Consider the following 24988-nt stretch of genomic DNA (forward strand, 5'->3'; position numbering starts at 1 on the left):
ATGGCGGGTTGGAGGGAGAGAGAAAACAGTAAACGCACAACGACCTGGGGTCACAGGAAAGTGTCAGAGCTGACACAAGGGAGGCAGCTCACAGCTGCTCACGGTGGCACAGCTTTGTGCCAGCCCCCAGCTGGGAGCCTGGGGCATAGAGATGAGTAACATGGCCCTTGCTTTGGAAGAATCCCACCCGGATCTAGTGGAAGGACAGGCCCCAAAAGGAGATTTTTCACACAGCATTGAGACTGGCTGGACAGGAGGTTCCTCAGCTGGGACTTGGAACAGTGGGAATTCACCAGGGACTCAAATATTGGGAAGACAACTTTAAACAGAGAGAATAGTGTGTGAAAAGGCATAAAGGTTTGAAACAGGATTTAAGAGGGGACCCATGAACAATGTCAGCCCAGAAAGGACTGGGGCAAGATCATAGATAAGGAAATGGACCAGTTTTGTGGACTGCAGAGACAGTTTGGTACCTAGGAACAATGTGATTCGCTGTGCATGTTAGGAAAGTCACTCTGACAACCTAGGGGCAGGTGGCCTGATCTAGGATAGTGGCTGTGGGATACAAGGGGGACCTGAGTCAGAGACACTGGGAGGACACCGAGTGCAGATGAGGGGAACAGGATGATGCCTTGAGTGATAGTTGGAAAGGCTGGTGAATTTTAGGCAGTGGGGGGATGGGGGAAGAAGGGGAAAAGCTGGTGACAGGGTATGAAGAGTGAGGAGAGAGAGCAAGTTAGCTTTTGGCCAGCAGGAAAGTATGCCAGACCCCCAGTTGCTGAGGGGCTGAGGGGCATGAGGAGGCAACTAGCATGTGGCCGTGACAAGGACAGTTTTATTAATCTCTGCTCATTTTGGAAGACAGCTTGCCTCAATGCCCTCTTAGAAGTTAATGCTTCTCAGAGTAAACTCCCCATTTGCATTTGGGTTTTCTCAAACCATGGAGAGACAAGTTACCTCTGGGTAACTGGATTAAGAGATATGCTGTTTCTGGACCTAAGGACTGAGAATTTCACCTCTAGATGCTCTGGAGGGTCTGCCCCATCATAACTCTGTGCTAACTCCTCGTTTCTTACTTTGCTGTGCTCCCTGAGGTCTGCACATAAAATTTTTCTCTTTTTGTGCCAAAGTCCAGGTCCTCCCGCCCCACCTTGACCACAGTGACCTATCAACAAATAAGTACTGAGATCCACTCTGTGCCAGACTCTGCTTGCTGGGCTGTGGGTACACAAAGTGGAATAAATTGCTGACTATGTCCTGGAGAAATGTTAATTCTAGATAAGCCTCCACTCCCTTCCCGGCATACACCCGCCCCCCCCCCCCTGCCCTCCCCCCCTCAGTATTTGAGTTTGGAGAGGGAATGGTACAATTTCCTTGATTCTGGATAAGATTCGGCTCCTGAAAAATCCCTTTCAAAGCCAACTTCCCTCCTGATCCTTTTCCAAAGCCGAGGGGTAGCAAGCAGGAGGAGGCAAGGACCATCTTTCCTCCCAGCCCGGCGACCGCAGTTCGGTCCTCCTAGCGCAGGTGGCGATGTGCGACTGCGGGAGGCAGCTGGATCTCCTGAGAAGCCAGAAGCCGAGGCCGGGAGGGGTGGGGCGGAGGCCGGCAGATTACTTCCGGCACTGGCTAGAGTCCAGTGGTCGGCAAACTCATTAGTCAACAGAGCCAAATATCAAAGGTACAAGGATTGAAATTTCTTTTGAGAGCCAAATTTTTAAAACTTAAACTTCTTCTAACGCCACTTCTTCAAAATAGACTCGCCCAGGCCGTGGTATTTTGTGGAAGAGCCACACTCAAGGGGCCAAAGAGTGCATGTGCTCGCGAGCCGCGGTTTGCAGACCACTGGGCTACACTTGTGTTTAGAGCCCTGCTCCTCCGGTCTGGGTACGGGGCGCTGCCCTTGGGGGACGTTGGCGCTGCCCTTGGGGGACGTTGACTCTTTCCCGCAGTCGAACTTCGGCTTCCTGGGCTCCCAGAAGGGCCGCTTGTTCCGGGAGCGGGGCGGCGTGGGGCCGGGGGCTGGTGAGTGGCTGTCCCGCACAGAGGGACCCGCGATGGGGGGGGGGGGGGGGCTGGTTGGCATCCACAGGCCCGAGCTCTGTGCCTGTCAGTAGTCAGCTGGTCTGGCGTAGCCAAAGAGGAGGGAGCAAGAGGAAACGTCACGTGGAGAGGGGCCTGTACCGGAGGTTGGGATGCTGGCACCAATCTACCCTTCTGGGGCTTTGGGGCTGCAGCCTTCAGTTCTCATCTTCCGAGGAGCCCCCCTCCATCCGCCCCCACACTCCTCATTCCTCCTTGGCTCAGCCCATTAGGCCTCCGCTGAGGTTGCAAGTTCCCATTTTGACGAGAAAGAAACCAAGGTCTAGGCATAGAAGATCATCTGCTCGCCAAGGGCACTTGGCTGCTAAGAAGTGGCAGAATCCCCTCTGCCCCCTCGCACCTCTAGATTCCGTGAGCTTGAGCACCTCTCTGTTTCCTGGTGGAGGTGCACAGGCCAAAAAAGGCCCTCAGCTGCCTGTGTGTCAACTCTGGCCCTGTCTTGCTCCAAAGCCTTGAATCCCACATTTCAGATCTCACATTCCCTAGCCTGACAACCAAACACTGGAGGATTTGGTCCCTCCCCTAACCCTCCTGTAATGACAGCTGCCTCATCCAAGGGTTCCTTTTCTGCAGGGGCCATGAGGTGAGCCTCATCTTCCTAGTTCCTCTCTCCCCCACCTCCCACCTGAAGCTCTTCAACTAAAGCATGTATTTGATGGCCCTTAGCGGGTAAAGAATTGTGAGCTAGGAAAGAACAACTTAGTCCTCACCTATGGCTCTTATTGATTGGTGAGCCATTAATGCCTTATTCCTTTAGGCAAAAGGACTCCTTGAAAGCACACTTCTGGGGCTTATGATAGAGGAAGGATGGGTTATGCCAGCAGCATTCAGTTAAACCCAACCTGTGTTTACAGATTCCCACCCACTCCTGGCTCTGTACCAAGTTAATATAAATCAGACAAGAAGATTGATTCCTGCTCAGTCCAATAAGGAGGGCATCACATGGTTTTGCTTCTCAGATCCAATGACCATTGTCCAGCAGAGAAAGCCTTGTGAAGGCTGGACTTGGGAGAGATTAGTTTTGATGTGTGGGAAGAGGGAATAGTCCTTAGCATCTACCCAAAGATAGGGGAGTATTAGGCAAGGAGGCAGACAAAGCTCTGAGAAGGAAGGGAGGTGGGCAAAAGGTACACTTGACCATGTTCACTGTGCCTGCAGCTGTCTGGTCAGCCGATTGGTGTTCCTTGACTGCCTTGTTCTCTTGCCCCAGATGTACCTCACACCTGGTCTTCCTGCCTCTACCACAGCCTCATCAGTTTCCTGGGTTCTTGCTGCTGGTGGTCACCTTCCCCATTTCTGGCTGGTTTGCCCTGGACAGCCCCAGAGTGGTTGGGTCATACTGAGCATTGATGGATGAACTTTTTGTCATCTGTCTTCTTCCCTTAAGTATATTATCACACTTCTGTGAAATGGGCTGGGCCAGGACACATCTTTCAGTTGAGAAAACAGGCTCATATTTGTCCAAAGTCATTCAGGAATCAAACTCCCAAGTCCTGGGTTCTGGACAATAGTGTTAAGGTGCATACAGATATCTTTGCCAAACCTTCCTGCCTTTGGATTAGGCTAAATTGGAAATGGAAAACACTAAAATTGGCCCGGTAGATAATGAGTGAAAGGAATTCAGGCCTTGTTTCCATAGGGGTGTCTGCAGATGGGAAAAGGATGAACTATAGTTGAGTATCACACCTAAAAGCTGCAGTGAAATGGAAGCCAGGCAGGCCCTGCTCTTTGTGCAGCCCTAGGCCATGGTCAACTTTTCTAGAAAGACTTTGGGTTTGGTGTAGTCTGGAAGGCAGTCCTTAGAAAGTCCTAAATCCTTGTCCTAAAACTGCCACTGAAACAAATACTGTGACCTTGGGCAAGTCACTTTGCTTCTCTGGGCCTTCATTTCTCAATGTGGATGTATTTACTTCTTTGAGGACTCCAGCACCTGAAGTTGGCCAAGCCCTTTGCTTAGGGTTGCTGGTAGAGCAGCCCAGAATTTGATCCTAACTAATTCAAGGACAGATAGTTTTCTGGTTTGAGTCACATCTAGCTTCAGACCACAGAAAAGTTTCTCTGAGGATCAAGTCAATACAGTGTGGTAGTGGAGAGCATGGCCTCTAGAGTTATTCAGATCTTGCCTATTTCAGTTAGGGTCTGTGATTTTTGAGCAAGTCACTTAACCCCTCAGAGCCTTGGTTTTCTCATGTAAAAACAGTTTAAGTATACCTGACATTGCCCAGGGCAAGGGGGAGAGAAGTGAGAGAGGGCCCTGGGCAGACATCAATGCCAATCTGGGCTCACCACACTCAACCCTTCCTTTGTCATTGTGAGCAGATTGTGCCCACCTATGATCAGATGATCGTGTTTCTATTGGGCTGGATCCGTACCCCTCAAGAGCGTGGCATGGTTCTGCTCCTGCCTTCATTGACTCCTTTCAGAGGGTGGATCTGAGGACACAAGCTTTCGGTCTCCCTCCCTGCAAGGTGAGGGGCTTCTTGGCTCTCCTGGACAGAGAGAATGGGGGCTATGCAGAGTATATCCTGTGTGCCAGTACCTTGGCCTGTGAGTAGCCATCAGAGGCAAGAGAAGGGGAGTAGGGAGGAGAGCAGAAAAATCGAGGCTAGAGGCTGGGAGCCTATTCTTGCTCCAAATACCTAACCCCATGTACTTGGGGACACCATTTTGTCCATGAGGCTCTAGTGACCAGGTAGGTGGATCAAGCTGGGTGGTCTCAGTGGGTCTGATCTCCCTGCAGCTTCAGCCCTTTGAAAGTCTCCTCTTTCATGCCCCCTGCCCCCAATCTAAGAATGGGGCCATGCTCTCCGTGGGGGCCAATGTCCAGTTTAGGGCCCCAGTATTGTCAGTGATGACTATTAAGGACCTGAACACAACCATGGCCCAGAATGCCATGACCAAGGCCCTGCTCAAGAGGCCTTGTGGACAATCCAGATGGAGAAGCTCAAGATCAGCAACCAGCTCCTGGTAGGCAGCACTTCACAGGGCAGAATTTGGTGGCTGGCACCTGAGCCTCCCTTTGCCTGCGGGACACTTTGAGCAAAGCAGCAGATTACTCTAGGCATCAGTCTACCCCATGCCTGAAGAGTGTGACAACTTTTGAAGAGCCAGTGGTATGGGTGGGACTATGAGTATGTATGTAGCACTTCATTATCTATTTGCCTATTAATGGACACTTAAGTTGCTTCCATACTGTAGCTATTGTAAATAATGCTGCAATGAATATAGATATGTATATAACAGTTTGAATTGGTGTTTTGGGTTTCTTCAGATATATACCCAGAACTGGGATTGCTGGGTTATAGAGTAGTTCTATATTTAATTTTTTGAGGAATCTCCATACTGTTTTCCATAGTGGCTATGTTAGATAGGACAAGGGTCTCAAGGTCTGGGTGTTTTTACTAAATGCCATTCTTGCTAAGTGATAAAATGTAGCACAATATTTTGCAGAAGCAGCTGTACACAGGATGAGCTTGACAGGAACCCTACCATATTAAGTGTAGCCAACTGCAAAGAAGAAATCAACATTTAATTAACCAAATCTATCTATATAAAAGGCTAAGTGACCGACCATCTGACTGACTGGCAGGTACATATGACACACACTGGCAATTTAAAAATAAATGTTGACTTGCACATGTGCGATACATATAAAGCTCTCGCTGGTGCCAATTGCATGCATGTTTCCATCTGTCATTGTCAATCGTGAATTTGGTTGTTTTTGTTGAAATGATTTATGGATCTATTATTGAAGCTACCTTTGGAAATAGTAAATCTATAGATAATATTAAAACTATATCTAAACACACAATTCTTTGTCCAAAAAATGATCACATTCATAAATTAAATGAACAAATTTTGGATACACTGGATGGAGATTTCCACATCCATTTGAGTGATGATTCCATTGATTCAACGGATGATGCCAAAAAGGAAAATTTTCCCATTGAATTTCTTCATAGTATTACTCCTTCAGGAATGCCATGTCATAAATTAAAATTGAAAGTAGGTGCAATCATCATGCTACTGAGAAATATTAATAGTAAATGTGGTCTTTGTAATGGTACTAGATTTATTATCAAAAGATTGCGACCTAACATAATCGAAGCTGAAGTATTAACAGGATCTGCAGAAGGAGAGTTTGTTCTGATTCCAAGGATTTGTCCCCGTCTGACACTGCCCTCCCATTTAAATTAATTCAAAGACAGTTTCCTGTGATGCCAGCAGTTGCAATGACTATTAATAAATCACAAGGACAAACTCTAGACAAGAGTAAGAATATTCCTACCTGAACCCGTTTTCAGACATGGTCAGCTATATGTTGCTTTCTCTCGAGTTCGAAGAGCATGTGACGTTAAAGTTAAAGCTGTACTAGTAAATACTTCATCACAAGGGAAATTAGTCAAGCACTCTGAAAGTGTTTGTGGTATACAGGGAGATATTAGAATAAGTTTAATCAATTTATCAGTCATTGTTTTTATCACTGTTGTTTTTATATCATGTCTTTGTTGTTATATCATGTTATTGTTTATTTATTGATCAGTTTATATATTATTTTCATATACTAATACATTTTACTAATTTTCTTTCATCTCTGGCACTTCTATTATAGACAAAGGGTGAATAGTGATATTACAATATTTCTTCTAATTAATTTCCTCTCAGTTTGCACGAATCCGTGCACCAGGCCACTAGTAGTGTATATAAGCAATAGCTAAGCCTCCCATTAGGGAGATAGAGCTTTGGATGTGAATCTCCTGTCTCCTTTACTTTCTGTAAGTAAATAAAACTAAAGATAATCAATGCACCCCAAGTGGTGAACTCCTTGAGTTAGGTAACAGGTGCACCAATATGCATTCCCAGCAACAGTGCACAGGGTTTCCTTTTCTGGACATCCTCACCAACTTGTTTGTTGATTTATTGATAATAGCCATTTTGACAGATGATATCTTATTGTGGTTTTAATTTGCATTTCTTTGATTATTAGTGACTTTGAACATCATTTCATATATTTGTGTCTTCTTTGGAGAAATTGTCTATTCAGGTCCTCTGCCCATTTTTTAATTGGATTGTTTGTGGGGGTTTTTGTGTGTCAAGTTGTATGTATGAGTTTCTTATGTATTTTGGGTATTAACCCTTTCTTGGATGTATCACTGGCAAATATCTTCTTCCATTCAATAGGTTATCTTTTTGTTTTGTTCTAATTATGTGAAAAATGCCTTCGGTATTTTGATAAGAATTGCATTGAATCTCTAGATTATTTGGGGTAATATAGACATTTTAACCATGATAATTCTTCCTATCCATGAGCACAGTATTTGCTTTCATTTATTTATACCTTATTCAATTTCTTTTTTCAATGTCATAGTACTCCAAGTACAGGTCTTTTACCTTCCTTGGTTAAATTTATTCCTAGGTATTTTATTCTTTCTGATGCAATTGTAAATGGGATTTTCTTTTTTAAATATATTTTTTATTGATTTTCAGAGAGGAAGAGAGAGAAAGAATCAATGGTGAGAGAGAATCATTTATAGGCTGCCTCCTGCATGCCCCCCACTGGGGATCGAGCCCACAACCCAGGCATGTGTCCTTGGCCGGAATCAAACCTGGGACCCTTTATGCCACAGGCCAATGCTCTATCCACTAAGCTAAACCAGTTAGGTCTTGGATTTTCTTAATTTCTCTTTCTGATAGTTTGTTATTGGTGTATTAAAATGTAACCAATGCCTGAATATCAGTTTTGTATCCTGCGACTACTGAATTCACTTATTCTAGTAGGTTTTTTTTTTTGTGTTTTTTTTTTAATCTTATACAGGTTCCCTATATAGTACCATTGTTATATGGTAGGCAGCCATCAATCGGAGCCTGGCTGGCTACTTCAGAGAGGCAGGCTAGGCCAGGGCTGTGTAAAGGACACTGGCGTGGAAATCCAGGGGTGGCCTGCAGACTCCAACCGACTCCCGCCTATGTGCAGGTGCTGTGTCCAATATAGGGAGGTGGGCTGAGAGCTATAGCATCTCTAGGCTTTCTGGTGGTGGATCCTGCTGCACTCTCCCCACTACATAGATAGTCAGGGAGCACCAAGAATTTCCCCCATTGGCCATGATGGCTCTGGTGGAGGTTCTTACACCAAGCTGCCTAAAAGCTAGAAAGATGAATGAACAGGGCCCCAGTGCTGAAACCTAGCAAGATAATTGGATAGAAAAAAGCCCTTCCCTCCCTATCCCTGTAAGAACTCTGGGATTGAGCAGGAAGAGGAGATGATCTTTGAGACTGGAGTCCACCATTCTTCCAGGTCCCAGCACCTGAATAAAACCTCTTTCCTTTTGCACCAGTGCCTGTCTCACAAGTTTGGCTTCTGTGTTTTTCGTTAATTCATATCATCTGCAAATAATGACAGTTTTACTTCTTCCTTTCCTTCCTCCCTCCCTCCCTTCCTTCCTTGCCTGATTGTTGTGTTGACTTCCAATACCATCTATCTATATATATAAAACCTTAATATGCAAATAGACCAAACGGCAGAACAACCAAACAACCACACAACTGGTCGCTAATGATGTGTGCTGATCACCAGGGGGCACACACATGGTGGGTGTAGGCAGCAGGCAGCAGAGTGCAGAACGTGGTGGGCGTCGGCCGCGGCAGAATGGTGGATCAGGTGAGTGAGGGCGCCAGACCAAGGTGGGGTGCTGGTCACTGTCATTGGGGTGAGCTTCTGATGGTTACTGAAAATTCTTTGCTCCTGCATGTTGCGGTCCTGCCTGGCACTCACACCTGCAGCTGGCACTGGCCCCACTCGCACCCACTGCCAGCACCAGAGCTGCTGCTTGCACCTGCTGCCAGCGCCCGGTGCCAGCTCTGATTGCTAGGTGCTGTCAGTGGGTGCGAGTGGTGGCTGCCAGCCCTGATCACCCCTGAGGCCTTCTCCACCTCCCCCTGTTCCTGAGGGGCAATGGAGTCAGCAGCTGCCTCTCGCACCTGCTGCCAGTGCCAGCCCTGCTTGCACCTGCAGCTGGTGCTGGAGCTGCCTCTTGCATCCACTGCTGGCACCAGCCTCAATTGCTCTGTGCTGTCAGCAGGTGCGAGCAGGGCTGGCACCATCAGCGCATGGGAGCGGTGGCGGCGGGAACAGGGCTGCCGGCAGACGGGACCAGGGGGTTGTAGTGGGAGGGGCTGGGCGGGGGCACAGAGGATGGGCTGAGACCCACCCTGTGCCCACCACAGCCTCGTGGCTCACAGTTCCTTTCAAGGTGCACGAATTCATGTACTGGGCCCCTACTCCTATATAATAAAAGGCTAATATGCAAATCGACCAAATGGCAGAATGACCAGTTGCTATGACGTGCACTGGCCACCAGGGGGCAGATGCTCAACACAGGAGCTGCCCCCAGGTGGTTAGTGCGCTCCCACAGGGGGAGTGCCACTCAGCCAAAAGCTGGGCTCACAGCTGGCGAGCGCAGCAGCGGTGGTGGGAGCCTTGCCTGCCACTGTGGCAGCACTAAGGACCTCTTGGGGGATGTCCGACTGCCGGCTTAGGCTCCCTGGGCAGGCCTAAGCTGGCAGTCGGACATCCCCCAAGATGTCTCGCACTGTGAGAGGGTGCAGGCCGGGCTGAGGGAAACCCCCCTTTCCCCCAGTGCCTGAAGGTCGTGCACCTGGCCTCTAGTATTGAATAAAAGTGGTGACAGTCTTGTTAGAGAATGCTTTTAGCTTTTCCCTAAAGAGTATGATGTTAGCTGTGAGTTTGTTAGATATGGCCTTTATTATACTGAGATGTTTCCTCTATTCCCATTTTACTGAGGGTTTTTATCATAAATGGATGTTGTCATATGCTTTTTCTGCATCTATTGATATGATCATATGATTTTTATCCTTCATTTTATTTTTGTGGTGTATGTTAATTGATATGCAGATATTGAACCAGTTTTGGTTCCCAGGAATAAATCCCACTTGATCATAGTATATGATCTTTTTAATATATTGCTGAATTTGATTCGTTAATATTTTAGTAAGGATTTTCTATTTCTATTTTCATCAGGGTATTGGTCTCTAACTTTTCTGTTGTTCTGTCTTTGGCTTTGGTATTGCTGGCCTCATGAAATGAGTTTGGGAACCTTCTTTTGGCATAGTTTGAGAAGGAGAGGTGTTAATTCTTTGAATGTTTGGTAAAATTCACCTCTGAAGCCATCCAGTCCTCAACTTCTGTTTGTTAGGAGTTTTTTTTTATTACTAATTTGATTTTGTTAGTAGTTATTGATCTGTTCACAATTTCTGTTTCTTGTTGATTCAGCCTTGGAAAATTGTATGTTTCTAGGAATTTATACATTTCTTTTAAGTTGTCCAATTTGTTGGCATGTAGTATTCGTAATATTTTCTTATAATCATTTGTATTTCTCTGGTGTCAGTTGTTATTTTTTCTTTATTTCTGATTTTATTTATTTGGTTCTCTTGCTTTTCTTTCTTCATGAGCCTGGTTAATGTTTTATCAACTATATTTAACTTTTTCTACTTTTTTTAGGTGGAAGGTTAGATTGTTTATTTGATATTTTTCTTGTTTCTCAAGGTAGGCCTGCATTGCTATGAATTTTCCTCTTAGAACTGCATTGACTGTGTCCCCTAGATTTTTGGGGTGTTGTGTTTTTAATTTTATTTGTCTCAAGATATCTTTTTATTTCTTCCTTGATCCATTGTTAATCCATTTATTGTGTAATAACATGTTATTTAGCCTCCATGTGTTTGTGTATATTTCAGTTTTCTTCTTCTAATTGATTTCTAGTTTCATACCATTGTGTTTGGAGAAGATGCTTGCTACGATTTAAATCTTATTAAATTTATTGAGAGTTGTTTTGTGGCCCAGCATGTGGTCTATCCTTGAAAATGTTCCATGTACTCTTGAAAATTATATTCTGCTTCTTTGGGGTGAACTATTCTTAAAATACCTATTAAGTCCATTTGGTCTAATGTATCATATAAGGCTGTTGTTTTCTTGTTGGTTTTCTGTCTGGAAGATCTATCCATTGATATTAATGGGGTATTAAAGTCCCTTATGATGACTGTACTACTGTAGATCTCTCTCTTTATGTCTGCCATTATTTGCTTTATATATTTAGGGGTTCCCACATTGGGTGTGTAAATGTTTGCAAGGGTTATATCTTCTTATTGGATTGACCCCTTTATCATTATGAAGTGTCTCTTTTTGTCTTTGTTGTTTTATAGTCTGTCTAGTCTATATATCTCTAATATATCAATCCCAGCTTTTTGCTGTTATTATGTTTGGTATGAAATACCTTTTTCCATACCTTTCAGTCTGTGTGTGTCTTTGTATCTGAAGTGGGTCTCTTATAGGCAGCATATGCATGGGTCTTGTTTTTTTTTTTTTTTTTTTTTTTTCAAATTTTTTATTAAGGTATTATATGTGTACATATCTTACCATTGCCCCCCCACCCCACTCCCATACCTGCCCTCACCCCCCAATGTTTTGCATCCGTTGGTTACTCTTTTTTTTTTTTTAAATATATTTTATTGATATTTTACAGAGAGAAAGGGAGAGGGATAGAGAGCTAGAAACATCGATGAGATAGAAGCATCGATCAGCTGCCTCCTGCACACCCCCCACTGGGGATGTGCCCGCAACCAAGGCACATGCCCTTGACCGGAATCGAACCCGGGACCCTTCAGTCCGCAGGCCGATGCTCTATCCACTGAGCCAAACCAGTTTCGGCTGTTGGTTACTCTTATATGCATGCATACAAGTCCTTCAGTTGATCTCTTATTTCCCCCACCTCTCCCTAACCTTACCGCTGTAATTAGACACTCTGTTTGATGCTTTACTGCCTCTGTAACTATCTTTTGGTTCATCAGTTTATAATGTTTTTCATTATCCCTAAATGAGTGAGATCATGTGGTATTTTTCTTTCATTGACTGGCTTATTTCACTTAGCATAATGTTCTCTAATTCCATCCAGGTGTCTACAAATGGTAGTAATTCCTTCTTTTTTATGGCAGCATAGTATTCCATTGTGTAGATGTACCATAGTGTTCTGATCCAGTCATCTGCTGACGGGCACCTAGGCTGTTTCCAAATCTTAGCTATTGTAAATTGTGCTGCTATGAACATAGGGGTGCATATATCCTTTCTGATTGGTGTTTCTGGTTTCTTAGGATATATTCCTAGGAGTGGGATTACTGGGTCAAATGGGAGTTCCATTTTCAGTTTTTTGAGGAAACTCCATACTGTTCTCCACAGTGGCTGCACCAGTCTGCATTCCCACCAGCAGTGCAAGAGGGTTCCTTTTTCTCCGCATCCTCGCCAACACTTGTCGTTTGTTGATTTGTTGATGATAGCCATTCTGACAGGTGTGAGATGGTATCGCATTGTCGTTTTGATTTGCATCTCTCGGATAATAAGTGACTTTGAGCATGTTTTCATGTGTCTCTTGGCCTTCCTTCTGTCTTCTTTCGAAAAGATTCTATTTAGGTCCGTTGCCCATTTTTTTATTGGATCATTTATCTTCCTTTTATTAAGTTGTATAAGCTGCCTGTAGATGTTGGAAATTAAACCTTTATCAGTGATAACATTTGCAAATATGTTCTCCCATACAGTGGGGTTTCTTGTTGTTTTGTTGATGGTTTCTTTTGCTGTGCAAAAGCTTTTTATTTTGATGTAGTCCCATTTGTTTATTTTCTCTTTGGCTTCCATTGCCCTAGGGGCAGTATCACTGAAAAGTTCTTTTGGCATATGTCTGAGATTTTGCTGCCTGAGGATTCCTCTAGTATTTTTAAGGTTTCCCGTCTTATATTTAAGTCCTGTATCCATTTTGAGTTTATTTTTGTGTATGGTGTAAGTTGGTGATCTAGTTTCATTTTTTTGCATGTATCTGTCCAATTTTCCCAACACCATTTATTGAAGAGACTGTCTTGACTCCATTGTATGCTCATGCCTCCTTTGTCAAATATTAATTGCGCATATTGGTTTGGGTCGATATCTGGATTCTCTATTGTATCCATTGATCTATATGTCTGTTCTTGTGCCAGTACCAGGCTGTTTTGAGGACAGTGGCTTTGTAATACAGCTTGAAATCTGGTATTGAGATCCCTCCTACTTTATTCTTCTTTCTCAGGATTGCTGTGGCTATTCGGGGTCTTTTTTTATTCCAGATGAATTTTTGGAGAGTTCTTTCTAGGTCTGTGAAATATGCTGTTGGTATTTTAATGGGGAGTGCATTGAATCTATAGATTGCTTTGGGTAGTATGGACATTTTGATGATGTTGATTCTACCAATCCATGAACATGGTATGTTCTTCCATCTGTTTACATCTTCCTCTATCTCTTTTTTCAGTGTCCTGTAGTTTTCCGCATATAGGTCTTTTACCTCCTTGGTTAGGTTTATTCCTAAGTATCTTAATTTTTTTTGGTGCAATGGAAAATGGGATTGCTTTTTTAGTCTCTCTTTCTGTAAGTTCACTGTTGGTGTATAGAAATGCCATAGATTTCTTGGCGTTAATTTTGTATCCTGCTACCTTGCCGAATTCATTTATTAAGTCTGTTAGTTTTTTGATAGAGTCTTTCGGGTTTTTTATGTACAATATCATGTCATCTGCAAATAAGGACAGCTTTACTTCTTCTTTTCCAATTTGGATGCCTTTTATTTCTTCTTCTTGTCTAATTGCAATGGCTAATACTTCCAGTACTATGTCAAACAGGAGTGGTGAGAGTGGGCATCCTTGTCTTGTTCCTGTTCTTAGGGGAAATGGTTTTAGTTTTTGCCCATTGAGTATGATGTTAGCTGTGGGTTTATCGTATATAGCTTTTATTATGTTGAGGTATGATCCTTCTATTCCCACCTTGTTGAGAGTTTTTATCAAGAAAGGGTGTTGGATTTTGTCAAATGCTTTTTCTGCATCAATTGATATGACTATGTGATTTTTATCTTTCAATTTGTTTATGTGATGTATCACATTTATTGATTTTCGGATATTGAACCATCCTTGCATTCCTGTGATAAACCCTACTTGGTCATGGTGTATGATCTTTCTGATGTACTGCTGGATCCGATTTGCTAGAATTTTGTTGAGGATTTTGGCATCTACATTCATGAGGGATATTGGCCTGTAATTCTCTTTCATTGTGTTGTCTTTATCTGGTTTTGGTATTAGGGTGATGCTGGCTTCATAGAAGGAGCTTGGAAGTGTTCCTTCCTCTTGAATTTTTTGGAATAGTCTGAGGAGGATAGGTTTTAGTTCTTCCTTGAATGTTTGGTAAAACTCTCCTGTGAAGCCGTCTGGCCCCGGGCTTTTGTTTGCCGGAAGCTCTTTGATGACTGCTTCAATTTCTTCCATAGTTACTGGCATGTTGAGCTGTTTAGATTCTTCCTGATTGAGTTTTGGAAGGTTATATTTTTCTAGGAATATGTCCATTTCCTCCAGGTTTTCCAGTTTGTTGGAATAGAGTTGTTCGTAGTATTTTTTAACAATCCTTTGTATTTCGGCGGGATCTGTTGTTATTTCACCTCTTTCATTTCTGATTTTGTTTATTTGGGTCCTCTCTCTTTGCTTCTTGGTGAGCCTGGCTAGAGGTTCATCAATCTTGTTTATCCTTTCAAAGAACCAGCTCTTGGTTTTGTTGATCTTTTGTATTGTTTCTTTGGTCTCTATGTCGTTTATCTGTGCTCTGATCTTTATTATTTCCTTCCTTCTGCTTACACTGGGCTTTTCTTGTTGCTCTTTTTCTAACTCTTTGAGTTGTTGGGTTAGGTAATTTATTACCCCTGTTTCTTGTTTTTTGCAGTAGGCTTGTAGAGCTATGAACTTCCCTCTCAAGACTGCTTTCGCTGTGTCCCATAGATATTGGATTGTAGTGTTTTCATTGTCATTTGTTGTCATGATGTTTTTTATTTCTTCTTTGATCTCTCTGGTAACCCAGTCATGGTTTAATAGCATGCTGTTTAGTCTCCATGTGTTTGATTTCTTTGGGTTGTTTTTATTGTAGTTGATTTCCAGTTTTATGCCACTGTGGTCTGAGAAGATGCTTGATATGATTTCTATCTTCTTGAATTTGAAGAGACTTTGCCTATGTCCCAACATATGGTCTATCTTTGAAAATGACCCATGTGCACTTGAGAAGAATGTATATTCTGTGGCTTTGGGGTGAAATGTTCTGAAGATGTCAATTAATTCCATCTGGTCTAGTGAGTCATTTAGGATTGATGTTTCTTTGCTGATTTTTTGTTTAGAGGATTTGTCCAATGGTGATAGTGGGGTATTAAAGTCTCCTACTATGATTGTATTGCTGTCAATCTCTCCCTTGATATCCTCCAGGAGATTTTTTATGTATTTGGGTGCTCCTGTATTGGGTGCATATATGTTTACCAGAGTTATTTCTTCTTGTTGGATTGCTCCCTTTAGTATTATGAAGTGGCCTTCCTTATCTCTTGTTATGTCCTTCAGTTTGAGATCTAATTTGTCAGATATAAGTATTGCTACCCCAGCTTTTCTTTCAGTTCCATTTTCCTGGAAAACCTTTTTCCATCCCTTCACCCTCAGTCTGTGTGCGTCTTTTTTTCTGAGGTGGGTTTCTTGTAGACAGCAGATATATGGGTCATGTTTTCTTATCCAATCCATTACCCTATGTGTTTTGATTGGGGCATTTAATCCGTTTACATTTAAAGTTATTATTGATAGGTACTTATTTGTCGCCATTCCTATTCTTTACACCTGTGTTCCTTCTTCGCTTCCTATTTCTTTTTTATTTTTATTTTTTACAGCAGACCCTTTAGCATTTCTTGCATTGCTGGTTTGGTGGTAATAAATTCCCTTAGTCCTTTTTTGTCTGTGAAGCTCCTGATTTCACCTTCAATTTTGATTGACAGCCTTGCTGGGTACAGTATTCTTGGATTCAGACCCTTCCTTTGCATGACTTTGTATATTTCATTCCATTCCCTTCTGGCCTGATGAGTTTCTGTTGAGAAATCAGTTGCTAGTCTGATGGGGGTTCCTTTGTATGTAACTTTCTGTCTCTCTCTGGCCGCTTTTAAGATTCTTACTTTGTCGTTGGTGCCAATTTAATTATAATGTGCCTTGGCGTCGGTCTTGTGGGGTTCATTTTGCTTGGGACTCTGTGAGCTTCTTGGATTTGTGTGGGTTTTTTCTTCTCTATATCAGGTAAATTTTCTGTCATTATTTCTTCAAATAGGTTTTCTATTCCTTGCTCAGCTTCCTTTCCTTCTGGAACCCCTATTATGTGAATGTTGTTTTGTTTTGTGTTGTCCCAAAGTTCCCTTAGGCTCTCCTCCTGCCTTTTAATTTTTTTTTCTAGAAGTTGCTCTACTTGGGTATTTTTTCCCATCTTGTCTTCTAGCTCACTGATGCGGTCCTCTGCTTCTTCTAGTCTACTCTTGATGCTTTCTATTGAGTTCTTTACAGCAGCAATGTCGTTTTTCATTTCTTCTTGGTTCTTCTTCATTTCCTCTTGGTTCTTGCTCATATTGTCGAATTTGTCTTCCGTTCTTTTCAGCCACCTTATGACCATTTCTCTGAATTCTTTTTCTGGAAGGTTGTTTGCTTCCATTTCATTTACTTCCTTTTCTGGTGATGCCTGCTTTTCTTTCATATGCGGGCTGTGTCTTTGTCTCCCCATGGTCTCTCTTCTCTGGGTGTCTGGTTATGTAGTTCTCTCTCTCCTGCGTCGATTTAAAGGCACAAAATACAGCACTACCAGGTACAACACACACGGCACTGAACAGAAATGTATTCACGATATTAACAACCTCCAATAAAGGTGACCACCAGAGAAAGGCAAATCAGGGGATAGTAGAGAAAGAAGAAGAGGAAAAAGAAAGAAAGAAGATGAAAAAAAAAGGGGGTGTCAAAATGAAATTGGGAAAAGGGAAAGTAAAGAAAAAAAAAGTAAGAGAGACAAGAAAGTGACTAAGAGAGAAAGGGGAACAGACTATATATATTGGGGATAAAACTCCAATAGAACAATCACTTATCCCAGCAAATGCCAGCAACAAGTACCTGGGGATTAATACAAACTACAACACCAACTAATATTGAGTGATGCAAGGGAAAACAGAAGCACTAAATAAACAAAAAAATAAACAAAAGAAGAATAAGCAAAACAATCTCACAAAAATGCATAAAAATTCGATATAATCTACATTCAAACGAACAACAACAAAAGGACAGAGAGAAGAACAATTTTTTGGATAGTTAAGACAGCGAAGAGAGAGGTGTGTATGGACTTGGAGCAGGGGATTGGAGATTAGATATATAAGTAGGGTGAAATTTTAAAAGGGTGTAAACAGAAAGAATAGGGAAAATCTAAAGCAGGAAAGGGGTAAGATAAACAGGACACTGAAAAGGGAAAAGTGAGGAAGAGAGTGATGGCATAAAGGTAGATTTGAGATAGAGTAAAATGATGCTAAAGGAAAGATAAAAATAGAATGTAGAACATTAATCCCAAAACAAAATGAAGAGAAAATAAAATGACACTTAAAAAAAAAAAAAAGATAAAATAGCAGTAGTAATAATATGGATTGAAAATAAGAATGTAATAATTAAAAAGGTAAAATCAAGTGAGGAAAAAAATTAGTTTCTTGAGTAAAAGATGCAAAAAATGAAAATAAAAAAATAAAAATAAAAAATAAAATGTGCAGTAGTGAAGGTCATTCACTTCCTCTGTTGTTCTGTTTGGCACGCCTGTTTCTCAGTCCGGACAATATTGCAGTTCCCTGCGTTCCACTGCTCTTCAGTGATGTAAGCCAGTCCTGATTTTAAGCAGGCGGTGTGTCTTAATTCGTATTCCTTTATTTTTGATTACACAAGAGTGAATTTGTGATTCAGCCCCTGGGTGGCAGTGTTTCTGGATTGACTTCCGGGTTTATCTATGGCCTCTCTAGGGAGTGTTAGAGCCTTCTTTCCCTGTGGCACTCACTACCGGTTTGTGGGAGTGGGCTGCCTCAGAGCTGGCTCTCGGATGGTCACTCCCCGCTCTGATCCCCAGGTTCCAGAAAAACAACTTTCCCCTGCAGTCTCCCAGGGTGTCCCCAACTGGGTGATCCTAGGTATTGGGCTTAGTAATCAGAAGCAAGAATTTCAAGAGGAAAAAGCCCAAGTGTGCGCACTCCGTGGCTGCGCGTAAGTCTAGCACACCCCTGAAATTCTTAGGGTGTCCCTGCACTTCAGATCAAAATGGGTTGCTTTTTAGAGAGCCCTTCTGTTAGCAGCTCTGAGGACCCCCTTCCACATTCACAGATCACGCCAGCCCCAGCAGCCACCGATTTTTCTAGGCACAGACTTCCCTGGTCCTCCAGCTCCCGCAAAACGCGCGTTCCTCTCTCGCGCTGGGATTAGAGACCTCACCTTATCCTAGGCGAAATCTGACCTTTCCGTGGTGGAGTGTAGAGCTCCTCTGAACCCGTGTGTTTGCGCCAATTGGGGAGCGTTGTTCTGGGGCTCGCAGCTGTTCCGTGGGTGCCGCAGTTGTGGATTCTCAGGCTTCCGATAAGCTCCACTTTCGGGTTCCAGATGGCGGCGACTCCGCGTCCAAGCCCGCAGCTCCGGGAGGGGACCCAGCCATAGAGGGGGCTGTCAGGTCAGGGGAACCCCGTCTAGCAGTCTCCCACCTTCTTCTGGAGTTCAGCTGTCCCCCAACTTGCCAACAAACACTCCTAGTGCGACCCTCAGCTGTTCTTTCTTTCTACTCCGGGACAAGGCTCGGAACACGTCTGTCTATTCCGCCGCCATTTTTCTCCCTTCCGGGTCTTGTTTTTTTATCCATTCAGCCACCCTATGTCTTTTTATTGTATCATTTAATCAGTTACATTTAAAGTGATAGGTATGTAGTTATTGCCATTTTATTTTTCATATATTTTATCTCTTTTTTCTTCTTCTTAAATGCAGGAAGCCACCACTTGCCAATACTGGCAGTGCACCAAGGAACACAGAAAGCCGATGGACCTTGGGCATTAGCAGGGCTGATGCTAAGCACCAAGTGTTGAGATAATGGTGGCTCAAGGCAATTCCCTAACCTGATAATCCCTTTACTGTTTACCAAACTTTACCTTTGATATGCCTGTATGCATTGCTAAAGGGCAAATGTGTATTCAACTAAAGAAATAGTGGACCAGGCCAGGTTTCAGTGTGCCTCTTCAAGAAAGAGGTCTCCATGTGGCCCCCAATGCCTTCCAAATCCATATTTCTTTTTTTTAAAATATATTTTATTGATATTTTACAGAGAGGAAGGGAGAGGGATAGAGAGCTAGAAACATCAATGAGAGAGAAACATCGATCAGTTGCCTCCTGCACACCTCCCACTGGGGATGTGCCCGCAACCGAGGTACATGCCCTTGACCGGAATTGAACCCGGGACCCTTAAGTCCGCAGGCTGACGCTCTATCCACTGAGCCAAACCGGTTTTGGCCAAATCCATATTTCTCGTATAGTATTTTCATTTGTGCCTTGGCCCCTCCTTCAGATCCTGAACCCTGCCTTGAAGGTCGTGGCACTTAAAGAATTCTCTTTAACCTTTCTTCAAATAATTCTGGTTTGGTGGTGATGAATTCCTTTGACTTTTTCTTATCTTAGAAACACTTTCTCTTTCCTTTGATTCTAAATGATAGTCCTGCTGGGTAGAATAATCTTGGTTGTAGGTACTTGCTTTTAATCACTTGGAATATTTTGTGCTAATCTCTCTTGGCCTGCAAAGTTTTTGTTGAGAAATCAGCTGATTCTCTTCTGGGAGCTCCCTTTTAGGAGCTTTTCTTTTGGTGCTTTTAAGATTCTCTCTTTGTCTTTTACCTTTGGCATTTTAATTTGATGTGTCTTGTGTGGGCCTCTTTGGGTTCATCTTATTTGGGACTGTGCCCTTCCTGGATTTGTATGTCTATTTCCTTTGCCAGGTAAGGAAACTTCAATCATTATTACTTCAAATAGGTTTTCAATTTCTTACTCTTTCTCTTTTCCTTCGGGAACCCCTATAATGCAAATATTTTATGCTTGTTGTTGTCCCAGAGGTTTCTTAAACTATCGTCTTTAAAAAAATTTTTTTTTTCTTTTTGCTGTGCAGAAAACTGAGAGAGGCAGTTTGGGGGGAGTCAGTCTCACACCAAGATGTTAGAATCATTTAGGGGCCATTTCCCAGACACAGTTGGCTGCTGGTAAAGTGGGATCAGTGCTTCTGGTTAAAATGAAATCTCAGGAAAGCCTGCACAACTCCCTAAGCCCTGGTTCAGGTATACATTTCTCATTCTCACTCTCCTTTTTGCCTATATTTAATCTGGAAGGATTGAAAACTCCCCACCTCTTACTTGCTAGACTCTCCTTAGCTGCTCCAAGCCAGCTGCTTTACCACTCACTGCCTTGGTCCAGCCTCCCACCCTCACCTATCACTTTCTGCAGCAGGCCTTGCTTCCTAAGCCTCAGGAGAAAAAAGTCTAGGACAAGAACTCTTTCATCTTCCTCCAGCATCACCCTACAAAATCATTGACATATGTGCTTTTTTGTTTTTTAATCCTCACCCAAGGATGTTTCCACTGATTTTAGAAAGAGGAGAGAAACATCAATTGGTTGCTTCCCACCTGGGTATGTACCCTGACCGGGAATTGAACCCATGACCTTTCATTGTACGGGATGATTCTCCAACCAACTGACCCACACCAGCCAGGGCTGTGCTATTTTTCCTGCCATGTTGGAAGCATCTGCTTCCTCTGTCTGAGGTTCATCCTTGCACCAACAATGCTTTGGCCCAGAACCTGGCTCACTTTATCCATTCATCCTCTCTTCTTCCTGCCTTTCTGCCTCTCTCTCCTTTCCTTCCTTTCCCCCTGTTCTTAGTCTGAGCTTCCCCTAGGCTCCTAAGACAGTCACACAGTGAACTCCCTCTTGCTAATGCAGAGGGCACTTTTCAGTCCTTCCTCTATTTCACCCGGTGGCAGACTTTGACTCTGTGCACCCATCCTTCTCTTACTCTAGATCAATCATCTGCTTCCCTGGGCTTCCATTACTCTGCACCCCAGCTTCCTCTTTGCTTCCTGGTCACTCTTGATACTCCTGCCCTTCAGTTTCCAGTTTCTGTCAATGGCCTCTTTTTTGTTTATGACCTCCTGGGGCCCTTACTACCTTTGGACACTAATGATTTTCACCACTCTGCACTAGTCCTACTCTCTCCTGCACCCTGGACCCATTTATCCAACTGCCTATTGGGCAGTTGGCTGTGCCATACATACATCAAGCTTAATGTATTAAAAAAAATTATCATCCCTCCCTTACCTACTCCCAGTTCTGCATCACCTGCTGTGTTCCCTTCTGGACAAATACCCACACTCACGATCCACACCAGAAACCTTGCCGTGACCTTTGCACTAGGTTCAGGATCTGAAGGAGGGGCTGACACACAAATGAAAATGCTATACAAGGAATATGAATTTAGAAGGCATTGGGGGCCAGGTGGAGCTCTTTCTTGAAGAGGCACACCAAGATGGGGCCCCGTCTGCTTTTTATTCAATTTTAGATACACATCTTGCCCTCAGTAAAGCACGGCAAACAAGGAGCAGACAGACAGTCTCAAAGGTCAGTAAAGACCAGTAAGGTCCAGTAAACATTTACTTGGAGGCCATCAGGTCAGGAGATTGCTTCAAGCTACCACTATCTCAACACGAACAATCGGTGCCTAGTGTCAGCCCTGCTAACGCTCAAGATCCATCGGCCTCCTGTGTTCCTTGGTGCACGCTCATGACAGTATTGGCAAGCTGTGGCTTCCCACAAACCTGACTTCTCTGACTCATCCTCCCTGCTTTCTCTGTCATCACACATCTGGGCAGCTGACTAGTATCTTGCTGTAGCTTCATATAGTTTACAGAATTGCTCTCCTCTTTGGATATATCTTAGCTCCACAGCCACCTGTCTGCCTGATACCAGATCCACATCATTTCTGCTGGCAATTTGAAACAACATCCTACTTTGGTCTCTGTGCCTCCACCCTCAGCACCCTCCAGCCCAGTGTCCACCCTCCAGCCCAGTGTCCACATGGCAGCCAAGAGAATCTTTCCAACAAGCAAGTCTTCTCTATTAACTCCCTGCTAAACACCTCTCTGGGGCTCCTTGTGCCTCAGAATAAATCCAGATGAGCAGGAACAGCTATCTCTGATCCCCTCAGCTGTCTCCAGCCACCCAGCCCACACTTGAGGATTTAACTAAAGGGAACTTGAAGTCCCAGAATGTTCCAGCCTCTCCTGTCCGAGCTTGTGCACATTTTGCCCTTCACCTGTATAATTCACTGCCCCATGTCCTCACTGGTCCTCTCCTGGCTGCTTACTGCCAGTAGCACACAGCTGGATTGTATTGTTCTGTGCCCATGTTCCCAAGCAGAAACTTGTCAAGGGGGTGCCTCGTGATCCTGTCCAAAGAAGGTGCTCCGGGACAGTGTGCTGAATGAGTTCCATTTATCCCCACACTGTCCTCCAACTGGAGAGCAACAACATGACCAGGGCCTGAGGTGGACCATGTGGAGCTGGCAGTGGAAGCTGTGCTACAGCCACCCCAGGACAGTTCGGTTGGGCCCAGCTGGACAGTCCCCTCCAGTAGCTGGCTCTCCATTTCCTGGGGAGGGGCATTTACTCACTGGCAGGAAGTACCCTGCCCCCAGGGCCAGGTGAGGAGCCTCCTGCAAAGGGTGGGGGGCTCAGCAGGGCACTCAGCTTGGTGTCCAGGACAGGCTGAGCTTTGCTACTTGCTCCCTGAAGCAAGCACCTTTATGCAGTCCATACTCTGCCTCTCTCTTCAGGCCACTCCGATTCTGGAGCTGACTAGAACTAAGGCAGTGGGAAGAGCCTAGGTGTCTCTAAGTGTATGGAGGCCATGGTAGAAAAGAGATTTACATTCAGACTGGAATAGCTTAGAAATGGGGTTTGGGAATTAAGGATGAAAACTTATGAGTGGCTTCTTAGCAGAGTAGGGAGTTGAACACAGACCTGAAAAGGGTGTAAGAGGGAACTACTGCGAAGGTATGGAGGCCACAATGATCCTGACCTTGGCAGAAAATTGACCTCCCCTCTCTGCCACTTCCCCAACCCTGTGGACTACCGCCACCAGACACCTTGAAGATGGTGAGCAAAGTTGAGTTGCCTGCCCCTCCCATTGGTGCTAGGCCCAGCTTGAAGCAGCCTGTGGCTGAGAGACTGCTGACTACTCTGCAGCCCCACCTGGTCAGCCAAGTTCGGGCCTGCTATCAGTTCAATGTTGTCCTTCCCGGTGACACCCAGAGCATCTACTTCCTGGACCTAACTATAGGTGCAACTGCCCTTCCTACCCCCTCCTTCCCACCAAGGTTGCTTGTAGCCCCTGCCCTCCACCCCGGATCCATTTTTATCTTTTTTTAAAGTATATTTTTATTGATTTCAGAGAGGAAGAGAGAGGGAGAAAGAGATAGAAACATCAATGATGAGAGAGAATCATTAATCCACTGCCTCCTGTACACCCCACACTGGGGATTGAGCCCACAACCCAGGCATGTGCCCTGACCAGGAATCGAACGTGAACTCCTGGTAGACACTCAACCACTGAGCCATGCTGGCTGGGCCCAGGTCCTTTTTTAGATTACCCCTGATCCTGCCAACAGTTTAGAGTGAACCCATAGCAGTCAGGGGCTCAGACACCATTTGCAGACAATGATTATCCAGACCTCTGTCTCCCTACCCTGTCCTCTTCGGCAAGACAACTCAGATAGCCAGGCTTCCTGTACCAAGAGCCCTGCACATGCTGTAGGCCTACTGTGTGCCAGGCTTTGTGCTGAGCACTTTTTGCTCATTAGCTCACCTACTTCTCACTGTGTGCCTATGATTTAGGTTGTATCATCATTCCCATTCCCCAGTTTGGAAACTGAGGCTTTGATCAATTACATAGCCAATAGCATTTGAACCCAGGGTACTAGAACCTGAATGCTTAATCACTACTTTCTACTCCCCCAGTGGGAAATGCTAATCCCCTTTTCCCCACGGCATGCCTATCCCCCTACTCAAGGTGAAGGGCAACCTAGCAATGGCCATGAAACTGGAGCTGTCCTTAGGGCCCTGAAGTAGCAGCCTTGGCTGACCATCCACAGCCCAGCCTAAGCCTGGCACCAAGCCAGAGGGGCATCTTGGAGGAAGAGGCATTGGTGCTACACCTCAGATTACTGAGGCCCTGAGAAGGTTCAGGCCCAGTCAGTAGTCAATGAATGGAGGCTGGGAGACACTGGCGGCAGGGCGAAGCTGAGTCCTTCTGACCTACAGTGGTTCTTAGTAGCAAACAGTTCCAAGATGGGGTATACTGGCTGGCAGAGGACTCGCTCTCCACCATACAGACACCTGCAACTTTCAGTTTCCCCTAAACGTTATGTTGGTCCTCCCACGCCCAGAGACTGAGGAGTTTCAGTTTTCTTTAAGCGTTTACAGGAAAGTGCCTGCCCCTTGTAACACTTGGTGAGCCATGTGTAGCCATGGAGGGAACAGAGGCAGATCTCTCACACATGAAGCTCATGGTTCCACCAGGAGCGCAGGCACTTTTGCAATGAACTGACTCAGACCGTGGGGAAGGGACATAATGAGCACCCCAAAGTGAAGGGGAAGCCCAAGTGAGAGGGAGGAGGACAATGCCCCATTAGCCTCAGAGAGGTGGGAGTATGGCTGGCTGGGATGAGTGGGAAGGCTTTTGACCTTCTGACCTACAGTGGTTCTCTGGACAAGCCTTTGCTCATCCCAACCCCCTGCTGAGTAACCACCCTAAGGTCAGTACACAGCACCATGACAGGAGAGCCAGGCCTTCTCTGCGGTGCTGGCTAGCTGACTGGAGAGGCAGGGCCCACAGAAACAGCCTGGCAGCAGCTGATATGGTCCCAGTATGAGGGAGC

At 44.5% G+C, this 24988-nt stretch overlaps 1 protein-coding gene across 1 annotated transcript; it reads left to right on the forward strand.

Moving 5' to 3' along the window:
- On the forward strand, positions 1-24179 carry STOML1 (stomatin like 1; the record flags this gene model as incomplete). The annotated part of the gene is given in 15 exon segments (XM_080654416.1): positions 1-7; positions 1867-2025; positions 3314-3361; positions 3364-3428; positions 4423-4507; positions 4510-4571; positions 4844-5024; positions 5027-5070; positions 21614-21686; positions 22590-22658; positions 22661-22683; positions 22687-22753; positions 23194-23393; positions 24121-24154; positions 24157-24179. Coding segments are annotated over 15 exon segments (1140 nt in total).
- Positions 24180-24988: the final 809 nt, after the last annotated feature.

Source organism: Plecotus auritus (genome assembly GCF_963455305.1).
Source record: "Plecotus auritus genome assembly, chromosome: 1".
Lineage (NCBI taxonomy): Eukaryota > Metazoa > Chordata > Mammalia > Chiroptera > Vespertilionidae > Plecotus > Plecotus auritus.